This window comes from Boleophthalmus pectinirostris, unplaced genomic scaffold (genome assembly GCF_026225935.1).
Source record: "Boleophthalmus pectinirostris isolate CB_2022bp ecotype Guang Dong unplaced genomic scaffold, ASM2622593v1 HiC_scaffold_21, whole genome shotgun sequence".
NCBI lineage: Eukaryota > Metazoa > Chordata > Actinopteri > Gobiiformes > Gobiidae > Boleophthalmus > Boleophthalmus pectinirostris.
Window position 1 is genome coordinate 23,369,406 of NW_026571175.1, and position 14,347 is coordinate 23,383,752.

At 36.3% G+C, this 14,347-nt stretch overlaps 1 protein-coding gene across 4 annotated transcripts in view; it reads left to right on the forward strand.

Annotated features, from left to right (window-relative positions):
• The window catches only part of cgnb (cingulin b), a 41,492-nt gene extending 27,742 nt beyond the window's left edge, over window positions 1-13,750 (forward strand). For 2 of the 4 annotated variants that reach the window (XM_055157671.1, XM_055157674.1), the window contains 11 exons: window positions 1,804-2,013; window positions 3,334-3,429; window positions 4,241-4,495; window positions 4,950-5,120; window positions 6,918-7,079; window positions 7,703-7,792; window positions 7,885-7,968; window positions 9,018-9,136; window positions 10,085-10,193; window positions 11,566-11,729; window positions 13,034-13,750. In XM_055157671.1, coding sequence (XP_055013646.1) covers window positions 1,804-2,013; window positions 3,334-3,429; window positions 4,241-4,495; window positions 4,950-5,120; window positions 6,918-7,079; window positions 7,703-7,792; window positions 7,885-7,968; window positions 9,018-9,136; window positions 10,085-10,193; window positions 11,566-11,729; window positions 13,034-13,163 — 1,590 coding nt within the window. In that variant the 3' untranslated portion in view covers window positions 13,164-13,750. Of the gene's footprint in view, window positions 1-1,803; window positions 2,014-3,333; window positions 3,430-4,240; window positions 4,496-4,949; window positions 5,121-6,917; window positions 7,080-7,702; window positions 7,793-7,884; window positions 7,969-9,017; window positions 9,137-10,084; window positions 10,194-11,565; window positions 11,730-12,195; window positions 12,246-12,341; window positions 12,383-13,033 lie in introns of all 4 variants that reach the window. The other 2 variants (XR_008632749.1, XM_055157673.1) reach the window with 2 other exon arrangements.
• The last annotated feature ends 597 nt before the right edge of the window (window positions 13,751-14,347 follow it).

The window sequence follows — 14,347 nt, forward strand, 5'->3', positions numbered from 1 at the left end:
TTAAATGAGTAACAAAACAGTGGGAAGGTCACAAAAATTGCTAAAAGAAACCAAAAAATACTATTTATTGATATATTGATACAGCAGCAATATATCAATATTTTTCCATACCCTTACACTTTAGTACTAACTTACTGCAGCCACTACACCACACTAAGTATACTTAAACATTCACATTCACAACTTAACTGTCTTGCCCAATAGACCTTTTTCACAGCGGCCGGAAATGCCGTGATATAAGGTAAATGTCACTTACATTGATGCTTTTCTATGTCAAAATATCTGTGGAAATGTTTCGTGCATTTTCCACCAGCTTCATAAATCTGCCTCATCATCAAATCTTCATCCAACATGATCGACAAAGGACATATTCTGTCCATGAAGAATTTATCCACGACTATCAAGACTAAGAAAGACAAAAACGTAAAGGCGAACAACGACTAGCATTAGTGAACTACTCCTGAGCAAAACTAACATTATGGTCATGAATAAAACTTAAGTAACTTGTTAACTCAGACTGATTCTACAATTAAAATAAAAAATCGATTTCACGATGTCAATATTAGCATAATAGCATAATCTGTGAACATCTGGAGCATTCTACAATATCTACATCATGAAATAATTTTTTTATTTCAATTCTAGAGTCAGTCTGAGTTAAGTTACTTATTAACAAATTACTTAATAATTATGTTTTATTCATGACTATAACGTTAGTTCACTAATACTACTCGTTGTTTGCCTTTACGTTTTCATCTTTCTTATCTTGATAGTTGTGGATAAATTCTTCACAGACAGAATATGTCTTTAGTCGACCTTGTTGGATGCAGATTTGGTGATGGGGCAGATTTATGAAGCTGGTGGAAAATACACAAGACATTTCCAGAGATATTTTAACGTAGAAAAGCATTAACGTAAGTGACATTTACCCTACATCGCAGCACTTCCGGCCGTTGTGAAAAATGTCTATGACACAAGAATAATTGTAGGCCTACTGGCTAGACGTGGATTTGAACCACACACATTCTGAGTATAAGATTACCACTTATACAACTAAACCACTGCTGCTTTACTGGGATTAATGAGGATTTTATTAATTGCATATTTAGTCATGCTTTTCTAGTACTTCATTGCTCGCAGCAACGTAATACAATAGTCTTTGAACACAGCAGCACGCTAGCTAGCTTACTGTGGCTAACAGTCACTTGAAATCATAAAACATAAAATAAACTGCCTATTAAAATACAAATGAATTAAAATAAAGGCTAGCCAACTATTTATAAATGTAGAATACTTTAATTTGTGACATATTTATTTATTAGGCCACAAAATTAACGTTAGCATTGAGACTCAAACATCTCTATTTCTAAAAGCAGAAGTATCCACCAGTGAAATATTTGTTTTATTTGTATAGTTTTTAACATGTTGTCAGCCACAATTTGCCCATAGCTATACAATTGGACAGGAAGTAGTGAGGCTAACAGTGTTGTTGTTTATTGTGTATTATCTTTATCACAACACAAACTAAACAGCAATTACAGCAATAGTAAACAGCAATAGTTGTAATACATGCATTTTGTCTCTCTCTTCTTTCTTTGCCCTCTTGTTTCATTTCATCCATTCCCTGCACCATAATAGACATCGTTCTGCCTCATATCATCTTATTCATATTCCAGCAGCACACACAGAAACATATCTCCACTTGATAGCCCTATTAGCCCACTGTTTGGCGCCCCCGCACTCTCCTCTTTTTATTCATGTCATCGTCTCTTGTCTCGTACTGATTACTGATTGTGCTTTAAGGAGCTGCGGCGTTGCCATGAGGACCTGAAGAGGGCTCGGGCCGATCTGGAGAAACAAAAGGGGGAAATGAGCGATAAAACTGAGGCACTTCTTACTCTGAGAAAAAGCAGCATGACGAAGGAGGCAGAACTGCATGAGGAGATCAGAAAGTTAAAGGAGCAATCGCAAAAAGACAGAGACGAACTGGAAAGAATCAAAGAGGTGAGAGAGGTTGGATAACGATTCAGTCTTATCTAATGGCATAAATTTAAATTGAGCCACAGGAGGTCACTGTGGAGTGTGTGTCAGTCCCAAACCTGGAAAAAAAAAGCCAAATGTTATGTCAGAAAGGGCAAACTCAAGTCAAAATACAGCAAAATTTTACAAACAAATGTAATTATGTCATAGTTTCTCCTTTTGTATAAATTTGTATAAATTCCACTTTGAATACAATTCTCTCTTCATTGGAAGCAAGTGGACATTCAATCTTTAAAGAATCCTTAGACTTACCTGGTTTATTATTGATCCACAAGTTAAAGTTAGCTTATTTGCCATTTGTAGGTAAAACCGCCACCACTGGAAAAAGAAAAACATGTGCAAGAGTCTCAAAGCGCATCATGAGACATTAAAAACAACTATTTGGACACAGTAGCTCATACATTACGATATATTAACAGACGTACAGTATTACAATTCAAAATAATGTTATTGCAAACATACACAGATTTTTTGTAGGTATGTACTAGTATATGCAAAAATCAAATAAAATACACTAAATACAACATCTATCTAGGCCAGTGTTTCCCAAACTTTTTTTCTTGGGGACCCATATTTTAAAAGTCACAACGCAACCCAAGTCAATAGACAAAATAAAAGTGGATTTGACCATTATTGAACATTAATGAGGATATTTTATTGTTGAGTGAGTGATCATGTCTCTCTGAACAATTAGTATTACTCAAGTTTTAAACAATGCAAAACAGTAATTGAACCAGCAATAAAAGGGATCCATAAGTTGCCTATTTGGACATTAAATGTGTCCCTGTATATCACAGACACATACATGTCTACATGCAGAACGTGACAAGGCAACCCAAAAAAAATCTCTTGTGACCCACCTGAGGGTCACAACCCAGTCTTTGGGAAACCCTGATCTAGGCTATGTACAAGAGAATTGTTTGAGTGAAGAATGACAAGGATCAAACCAAACTGGGGTGGGGTAAAAGACTGTTAGAGCCTTTGTGTAAATCCCTTAGAGACTTCAAGGTTACACTGCTAACCACCAGGTCCACCTTCAACATTTAGTCTGCCTAAAGTAAGCATAAACATTGGACTCAGTACAGTGAATTATATACTGTACACCCCCAAGTGATCAAGAGAAGGTTTGTTTTAATAATGTTTCTAATGTTTGGCAGTATGTTTACCCAATTGAATTGCAATAGTATCAATACAAATCTGGTGATAGGATATGACGTTTTAAAATTCATAAATGAATCAACCAAAATGACATCCTACTCAATTATAATATAAAGTAAATGTCTTTCTTTACAGTTATCTGCTGGAAGTGGAAAAACTGTGGTGGACTATGGCTCCAACTCTGAGCTGCAAGAAGCAAACAGCCGTCTCCGTGAGCGACTGGCCCGTATGGTACAGCAAACAAAAAGCACCAAAACAGATCAGTTATTCAAACACAAAAACACCCACCTTTTTCAAACACACAAGCAGTATAAGGGATCATGAATGTCCGCCTACGCACTCTCTGTTTTCTAAGGGCCATGCCAAATTAAAACCAAGCAATCACACCAACACAAAATAATCCCCATATATATATCCCCCCATTTGCATATTTTCTATAGGGATCGGAGCAACTGTGTGCTCTGCTGTAGCTGTTTTAATTTGTTTTTGCTTACTTCATTTAAGTCTTTACCATAGGCGCAAGGTTATGTTTTTAAGAAATACTGTGTCAAAATCCATAATACATTATTTGCAATAGGGTGGCTTCATTATGTTTATTAGAATCTGAAGATATATTTGAATTCATGCATAAAAGTGCTGTAAAATGTATACACTTAATGTATACACTGTAATAGCCAGTTTAAAAGTCCTCTATTACAGATAAATGACTCTTGAGAGCTTTAAGCCATGGTACAGTGTTGTTACCTTGTCAAAAACATACCTGGAGTTGTGTTTTGTTTCATTCACACAAGGTGTATGGAGTTTAAAAACACAGTGGAGCACTTCTTGTATTATCATGACATCACAAGGTGGAAGAGAGTGTTTTCCATTTAAGAGAAAAAATCAGCCTAAATATACAGGGTTTGTGAGTTAACCATGTGTAAATGAAACAAAACACAACTCCAGGTATGTTTGTGATGAGGAAACAACATTATTACATAGATCAGAAAATAGCGTAATATGATTTGTTTAATTTGTTTAATGATTTGTGTTCCTTCTCCAGACCAGGCTGCACGCTACCCCCAGAGGCGCAGAGACGGAGGAGGCTGTGGAGGCTTTAGAGGACGAGAACAGAGCCCTGAAGTCACAGCTGGAGGAGGCAAAGAGGGCCACAACACGTCTCACCAAAGAACGAGATGAGCTGAACAGACGCCTGGAGGAGAGAGACTTGGAGAGGGACGCCCTGAGGAGGGGTAAAAGTGACCTCGAGGAGCAGAAGAGGCTCCTCGACCGGGCTCTGGACAAGATCAACAAAGAGGTGAGTTCTACGGAGGCTGATATAACATGAAATGAAATTTCAACATACATGGAGGTAACAGTGGAAGGGATGTTTCTGCTCAAAATCAAATGAATAAATGCTCCTGACAGGTTGCACCAACAGCATTGATGGATGGGTCATATTGTACTTATGGGTCCAGTAAAGTGTACCTTAATCTTAATATTTTAACAAGATGACAAATATTTATATACTGTCATTTAGTTATTTTATTTTTTTACTTACATGTGCAATATACAGCTTTACTATAGTGAAGGACACTCTATCTGCAAGTCTCCATGGAAATATTATTGCTTTGCCTGGAATGTTCCACAGTATGGCCGTAAAACTTGTCTGTCTCCACGGAGACGAGCAGGAGACACCACCAGACCATTTTACAGTTTGTGTGCTTGAGTTTTAATGACCCTTTCTGTGTGTGCTGCTGTTTCTTTGTCAGATGGAGATGATGATGGGAGACTCTCGTCAGTCTGTGGCGGCTCTTCAGTCTCAGCTGGAGGAGTACAGGGAGCGATCCCGTAAAGATCTGCAGGAGGCCCAGAGGAACTGCAAAGACCGACTGTCCGAGCTACAGAGGGCCCAGGGAAACCTCAAGGCCCAGCAGGAGGAGGTGAGCACAACACAAGGATAATGACTATCTCTGAGTGTAACATGGAAACTGTGGTGGAAGGTAACAAAGTACAAAAGTAAAAGGACGATACATCAGTACGAATTTTGCATATCTGTACTTGAGTCAATTTTACAGTGGATATTTTTTACTTTTACTTCACTACATTTGAGAGCAGGTATCTGTACTTTCTACTCCACTACATTTTAGACCTGGGCTGAAAAGTAAAAAGTACTTTTCTTTACAATGTGAGACCTGCTGAAATGGCGGATATTTGGTTTTTAGCACATTTAATTTGAGATGACGTCCCAACTTTGAGCTAAAGCAGCTAGAAAAATTAAGAAATCAGTGGGAGCACTTAAAATTTGCTAAATTCTTTTTTAGAATCACCACATTTCATTATTTTATTGTTCTAAAAATCTCAGCAAAATACTTTTACTTTCTACTCTTAAAGTACCTTTAAAATGTACTTTGACTTGAAAAATGTAGATTTTTACTTTATTTTTACCTGGCTTCCTCTTTACTTTTTGTGTCTGTACTTTTACTTAAGTAACAAAATTGAGTACTTCATCCACCACTGCATGGAAATGTGATGTCAAGAAGTGTTTTGAATCAATAATGTTGATTGATGTTGATGTCTTGTCATAATAACTATATTCATTTTATGAATGTTGGAACAATATATTTTGGGGGTCAGTATTTATTTTTGCATAAATTATTTTTATTTTGTATTTTTTGACAATATGATATGATAAGATTTAAGCTGTAAAAGACTGAATTATTAACTTCTAAGACTCGTTACTGATGCAAACAAAAAAAAGTACTAAAGTCTTTTTTTCTGCTGTTTATTTATTGCAGCTCATGTTTTTGTATCAATATTGTAGATTTAGAGTATTTTTTTGTGGTTTAAATCTGCTCTTGGGTTTTTTGTGTCAGTGCCATAGATTAGTTTCAATACTATCACTTCTTCAAAAACACATATACACAGAGAAAAACTGGCTCTGTTGACTGAATGAAAATATCTTCTTTGTTGTAGTAGCCAGTTTACCCTTATTCTATGGAAGCAGACAGGAGCAATGACAGAGCAGTTTGCTGTTGTTTTTTTTGGGTGGGTATTTATGACATTCCGGAGACTGAAATTTGTACAGTCACTTGACGTGTGTGTGTATTGAAGTCATCAACACATGAAAAGACAATATGTGTGTGTATGTGTGTGTGTGTGTGCGCGCGTGTGTGTTAGGTCTTAATCTATATAATCCGATTCATTTGTGTTTTCAAGTATCCACATTATGAAAAAGTGCTAAATCATGAAATCGAGGATTATTATGAAACAAGTTTACTCCTTGCAAAGCAGGGTTATTGTGCAATTACAATTAGATGACTAGGCAGGTTAAAATTGTTAAATAATAGCATATGATAAGAATGTAAACATAAAGCTCTAACAGTTCCTGCTCTGACTTCAGTTAAAATCGAATACAATCATAATTGTCGAGCATGTGCAAAAAGATTTTGATTTTATTTTTTGGCTGTATGACCCAGCCCTTGCATGTGTTTGGTTCGGTTTCATGTGTGTGCAAAGTCAAGACTGTTTAAGGCTTCCAAACGGTGAGTCAAAACTTTACTTTTAGAGCTTTACCTTTGAAACCATTTCTGTCACACCTTGTTTTACGTAGTGACTTTATCTGCTCCTTCAAACTGGTATTGTACTGTACCCACATTATTATAGTCAAACATCTAAATCTGTCATTGCCAATAATTATGCCAATAATAATTTTTGACTTGATTTGACTTGATTTTCAGGTTTCTCGTCTGAAGAAGGACTTGTTGACATGCAGCGAGGAGAGAGACAGTGCTCAGCTCGAGAGGGACCTCCTCAGTAACCGTCTCAAACATTTAGAGAGCGAACTGGAGACTGAGAAGACCAGCCAAACTGACCGATCCAGAGAAATACGTGGGCTGGAGGTGAGGGAAAAGGACACAAACTACTTATTTTAATGTTGATAATTAAAGGGCTCATATCAAACAATCTGCTGTATGGTATAATGTTGTTTCTTCATCAAAAACATATCTGGAGTTGCGTTTTGTTTCATTCACACATGTTTAACACACAAACCCTGCAAGTGAAACAATATGATGCAATGAATAGTACACTTAAAGTGCACTCAACTTTTCTGGTGAAGGGTCCGCAACCTGTTATCTCCATAAAAATGCTATTGCTTTATATAGAATGTAGATTAAACCTTTCAATCATGAGGGAGACAAACCGGTTACAACACTACACCACATTACAGTTCATATCTGTGGAGTGATTGTATTTTTGAGCAACAGAAACACCTGTAATGAATAAATGCTTGATAAAAAAAAGTCATATCATGGAACATTCCAGGCAAAACAATAACATCTCCATGGAGACAAGCAGGTAGCAGAGCTTCACAAGAAAAAATGCATGGTGCACCTTTAAGCCTGCTATTCATTGCAATGTATTGTTTAGTTTTTAATACTACTATTGTTGGCACTCTTGAACTATTACACTTTGGACTCCACATAAAGCTCACTGTTTTTTTGTTTTTTATATTTGTGTTTAGGATAAAATAAAGTCTTTAGAAATTGAACTGGATGAGGAGAAGAGCGGTGTCGAGCTCCTAAACGACCGGATCACACGCAGCAGAGATCAGGTGAGAAAAAAGTACCCACAGACATATTTGAATATCATGTAAAACCACGGTCATATCAGCCACGTGATGTCACTTCTTGTTTCACTTTTAAGGTGGACCAGCTGCGCTCAGAGCTGATGCAGGAGCGGGCAGCTAGACACGATCTGGAGATGGACAAAAGTGCACTCGAAAGACAGGTACAGTGAATGAGCATTGCAACAGTATTTGTCAAATTACAATCTCCACACACATAGATGTTCATTGTACTGTTTAAATCTTGAGGCAGTAAACAGCAAGATTAGACAAAATAAAGTCCATATCTCATGCCAATATTCCTTCTTAAAGGTGCACTATGTAACTTTTTGATTGGGGGTCTGTCACTTGCTGGTTTCTATGGATATTGTCATTGCTCTGCCTGGAATGTTCCACAGTGTGACATTAAAAAGCTCTGCTTACATTTACTCAATTACATGTGGTTTAATAGCTCAAAAATACCTAAAAAAAAAAGTCATTCTTACTGTGAGTGGGGTCACCTCTCTACAGATCTGACTTGTAGCTTTGTCTGGTTTGATCTCCGTGAAGATAGAAAGATTTAATGCCATACTGTGAAACATTAAAGCATAACATCTTCATGGAGAATTGACTGACCCTCCAGCAGAAAATTTACACAATGCACCTGTAAGTGAGAACTGATAAAAATTAACTTTTATCTTTTAACAAATAAGTTGTAAATCCACAATGTAAAGTTTATCTTTAAATTTCAAGTCTACATATTAGTATTACATTAATTGATTAATGAATTAATTACATAATAGTATTTATAAGCATCTTTGAGTGTCCAAAATGTTCTTTATTTTTGTTTTTCTATCTCCTTCTATCTACTTTGAGGTTGTTTTTATCCATTCCAAATACCCATGCACTTGCTACTTAGTACTGTTTTTCTCTTCATTTCACTGTTCTTGTTTATTTGTGCTTGTCAGGCTCTTTTTGATTTGTATCTGTGAAAGGTGCTATATAAATAAAAATGTTTCTTCTTTATACTCCCTCACTGACTCTGCTGTCCAAACAAATCACAAAAGAAAGTCCAGAAGGGTTTTGTGTTATTCTGGAAATTAGTTTGCAGATAATTTTGCTGCACTTCTATCTTTGTTTATGTGGTTTAGTAATGTGCTTTGAAATGTCCATCTCATGAGACTCTAAAGATGTTTCTTGTTCAGTATTTAAATTGACTGTACTTGTTTGTCAGATTAAAGAGCTGAGGACTCGAGTGGCCGACATGGAGGGGCAAAACAGACCTGCGCCTGGCCTGGCGTTGATGGAGAGCAAGATCCAGGAGTTAGAGGAGAGACTGCGCAGTGAGGAGAGGTACAGATCAAAATATACTCCAAAAACTACAGAACTCTATAGCAGGATTTTATTTAGGTATTTATTTATTTTAAATTAGTAATGCAGAAGATGAGACAGGCACGGGTGACAAGAAAAAACATCATAAAAGCAACAAAACTAACTACAATGCAACACAACATACAGTACCACACCAAGTACATTATAAACAAAGTATCCTTGGATTGAGTATAGATTAAATTTATTAAAGCTGCTTGGACTATTTTGAGTGTATGTGTGCCTGCGTGTGTGTTGTAGCACTCAAATGTTGGATAGGAATGGTCAATATTGACATTTTGGATTTTATTTATTTATTTTGCATTATCTTGTTGACAGTGCATCAGGAATGGCATGGTTAAAGCTCAAACATTGCACAACATGAATGGACCATAACCTGAACTACAAAAATACAGGAATATTGCTTTATACCCTGTTTGGAAAATTACACTAGACACTTTAAGGCAAAAACTGGTTCACACAAAGGACAAAACCCCAAGCCACAAACAAAGCAATGTGATTTACTCTGTTTATTGTATTGAAATGTGCAGATGTTGCTTAAAATTTTTTGTAGTTTTAAATATAGACAATATACTTGATTTACTTTGCATATCTCCATAAAAACTGTAAAATATTATCTCCTACCCTGCAGTACAAATTATCAGTTTGTTACCTCAGTGCCAGTTTTAGAATATCCATACATTTTCTATAAAGATACAAGTGAATTCAACAAAATTCAAATATGTCACAGATATCTTGGAAAACACTTCAAAGAGTAACCTTTATTGGGTATTTGAAACTGCATAAATATTGAGGGGAAGAGAGCTTGAACAAACTCTTTTTAAAAACAAAGTTACTGCAGTTTTCAAATGTAAATATTGTATGAATTATAGATGAATGTACATTTACTGTGATTTTTTTTTTTGCTCTCAGGGAAAAGGCCAGCATTTTGGCCTCTCAAAGACGAACAGAGAGAAAACTTAAAGAGCTCAATGCAACACTGGACCAGGAGAGGACTCAACACGTGGAGCAGAGAGATCAGGTACAATCTAATCTTAGACGATAATTAATTTTACATACAGCCTTCTAGTTAAAGATGCACTGTGTAACTTTTCTTGCTTGTCTCCATGGAGATATTATTGCTTTACCTTGTTTATTCTGCTGTATGGAATTTAACTTGGTAATCACAATGGAGATAGATTAATGATCAGATCTATGGAGAAGCAAACCTGCACATAGCAAGAATGAATGCTTTTTAAGGTATTTTTGAGCTATAATACCTGTAATTGAACAAATACAAGGGAGATATGTTGAATGCCCTACTGTGGAACATTCCAGGCAAAGAAATAACATCTGCACTTAGAATTTAGAAGACTTAGAAGTTACATAGTGCACCTTTAAAATACCTTTGTAGCCCAATCTTTGTACCAATGTGTACCAATCTGTGAAAGGTTTTCAACTCACGTGTGTAGTTGACAGAATTGCCATAGAAAAGTTAACATAGCACTTTATAGATGAGAAATGTACCTGCCAACTCGTAATGTTCAATTAAGTGCAGTTAGATTGAAAACTGTACATGCAATAAAAATCAAGATGAGAAAAACAACAGCTTAATCAAATGTAAACATATATAAATTGTGATGTAAATATGTATGTAATCTAATATAAATTTACTGTAAATTAAGACTTAAAGGGGAAAACCAACAACAGTTTGGGAACCACTGTTGTTGTCATATATTCTCTATTGATACTTTGCATCTGATGTCATCCACAATCCCTGGGGGTGTGGTGCTAACTGTAAACATGCTCTGTCTGAGGCTTTGTTAGACTTTAATCTGATCTTTATTTGAATATAATCTGAATATAAAGAGCTCAGCTCAGTTGGAACCACTGTACAACAGGTGATCTGATTTTTATTGTTTTAGAATTCCTTCTCAAGTAACATTGCAGTCACAAGATACTGTAGTTAGCGCCAACAGTTTTTCAGTTAGTCACTCTCACCTTTTTGTTGAAAATTAAACACCTAAACAAGACCATGAATGCTCGTATTGATCACTGCCTCCTGAAAATGTGCTGTTTAAATCCATTTGGTTGAGCTGAGTTTTCAGAAAGTCTGTGTTTGCTAATGTGTGCTTTGTATCACCATGGTAACTCCTAAACATTCTGCCACAAACATACATGCAGAACACCCCCAACACGATGACACTGCAAAGTATCAATACATTGTCAGTAATGTTTTTCAATACTAATTATAGCCATGCTCCCCACCAACCCAGATCACTCCTTAACCTTTATCCCTGAATAAAATTAGGCCAATACATTCCCATGCTTGACCCTCGCTTGACCCCACCTTGACCCCACTTGACCTTTGACTCTTCCTCTTTAACCCCAGCCTGTCCCTATCTGTCCCACAGTTGACCCTGCGAGTGAAGGCTCTGAAGAGGCAGGTGGATGAGAGCGAGCTGGAGGTGGAGCGTTTGGAGGGCGTCCGGAGAAAAGTGCTCCGAGATTTAGAAGAACAGCAGGAACTACAGGAGGCACTGCAGGCAAAGGTGTCCGCGTTAGAGTCAGAGCTCAAGTAAGAATAATGCACCATGACAGATTAATGACACTTAAAAAAAAAAAAAAAATGAATCCACCTCTCACTTATTTTGGACCTGCCTAGATTCTGTGTGTTTGGCCCTTTCTTATGAACAGGTGCTATTTGGTTTTTGCAGTGTGCATCATATGAAAAGTAAACAATATTATTGAATGAATGGATATGAATCAGTAAGAAAGTAGAGGGAAAAAAAGCAAAGCGCTACAAAAAGGCACTAGACACAATATTACACAAAATTGACTCTTGTGAGCTTTAAGCCATGTTAAAATGTTGTTACCTCATCAAAAACATGCCTGGAGTTGTGTTTTGTTTCATTCACATGTTTGAGTAACACTTTATTATTAGACTGTCTACATCTCCAAAGCTCAGAATGTTTTGTTCCACTTTGTGTCGTCATGTAATGATATTTTGTAAGTTAACAGCTGCCATTTAACCTTTTGTTCAGTAGACACTGACAAATCCATCGCTGAAAACATCCAAGTGATTCTAGTGAAGGTATACGGAGTTTAAAAATACAGTGGAGCACATTTTTGCATATTATCACATCAATGCATGCAGATTTCTTATCCATGTATTATATTCCTAATGCAGATGATGTAATTGACTGGAGATCTGTACCAAATGTAAACTGTGTAAGTAGTTTGTGTGTTGTAGTCATAGTTACGTAGTCACTGGAAAATAAATGCTTCATAATTGCGCTTATTATAGGTATTAGATACAATGAGCAACTGATGCAAATTTACGTAAGTTTGTTTTTTCTATTGAACTTGTGTCCTAGAAACCTTTCCTTCAGTCAACAAGTCCCAGCAAAGCCACATAAAGCTGTCTTCAGTTTGACCCTTGTATTTACACATTTTGGAGGTCGCACCTGCAAAGAAAGTTAAAACAATTCTTTGAAAAATTCTCCATGAAGATAAATCATTTTAGCCAAAGGAACAACATATACATGGAGACAAGCACATGTATAGTATGCCCACTTTCAGACCAACTAAGAGTCAGGTGTGTGGAGTTGCAAGTCCGCTCACTTTAAGGACACAAGTGCAATAAAAACATACAAAATGTAAACACCATGCTTTTATTTTAGTCTGTTTTTCGCTCAAATGTTACGCTGTGGGGCTTTTTCACTGCATTCTCTGTCTTCAGCCAGTGTCAGTATTTCTACCCCATGTAACTTCTGTCCAGCAGGTGGCAGTCTGTCTCTTGCCTTTAATTGTAAACCCTCATTAAATTCAAATATATTAATCTTGACTCTGCTTTTTTTTTTCTCTCTCTCTCTCTCTCAGGCGTAAAGGACATTCTACCCATCGCTCCACTATAGGCTCCACTTTAAGCTCAGAAGACGAAGATGGTTTCTACGACACCAGCCTCTCCACCATTTTGAACGAAAGTCACCTTCAAACCTCCAACTGCTGAAGAAAAAGAAACATTTGTCTAATTACCCCCAGCCCATAAAGAAAATACTCAGGCTAAAACACAACTATGAAAATGATCATTATGTTACGTTAAATTATTTACTATTTACAAGATAAAGTACTGTGCAAAAATCATATTATTTTTATGAGCAAAGGAATATATTATGATAAATTATGCTTATTGATACTTTGCAGTGGCATCATGCTGGGGATGTATTTTGATACATTTCTATGGTGTAATGTTCATCATCAGTTACCACGGTGATTAGCAATAACTACCAAAAACGTATTTAGATTGTCTGAAAACTCAAGAAAAAATACAAAATGGATTTAAACAACACATTTTTAGGATAATGTGATCAATATGAGTGTTCATGGTCCTGTCTCGGTGATTTTCAACAAAAATGTAAGAGTGACTAAATGAAAAACTATTGTGACTCTAATGTTATTTGAGATAATTGTTTAATTGCACATTCTGGTCAGATTGTGTTAAAACAAAGCTCAGATTAAAGTCTAACTTGAGTAACAGAGCTTCAGACAGAGCTGTGCTTACAGTTAGCATCACACCCCCAGGGAATGTTGATGATATCAGCTGTAAAGTATCAATAAGAAAGTAGAAACACTTTTCTGGTGGAGTTTCCATCAAATGCTTTTCTCCATGGAGAACTCCATGGAGTTTTTTTCTTTGTCTGGAATGTTTCACAGTATGGCATTAAACTTTCTATCTTCATGGAGACCAAAACAGACCAAGTTACAGGATCAGATCTGTGGAGAGGCATCTCCGGTCACAGCTAGACTAGCTTTTTCTAGGTATTTTTGAGATATATAACCACGTATAATTGAATAAATGCAAGATAGAGCTGTTTAATGTCATACTGTGGAACATTCCAGGCATAGCATTGATGTATCCATAGGATAGGAACAAGCAGGTGACGGACTTCTAATCAAAAAGTTACATAGTGAACTTTTATATTTATTGAAACATTTTATTTCACCCCTCTACAAAACTAGTACTGGACATAACTGGCTTACATACTGTTCGTTTTTATTATTTGTATTGACCTGTGCATGGTTTACTGAAGTTTTGCATTGAGAAGAACCAAGACCAGATTTTAAACTATACTTTGTGACCAAAAGTTAGCTTTTTAGTCATTGTTTTGTTTGTTGAAGCTTGTTGTCTATATT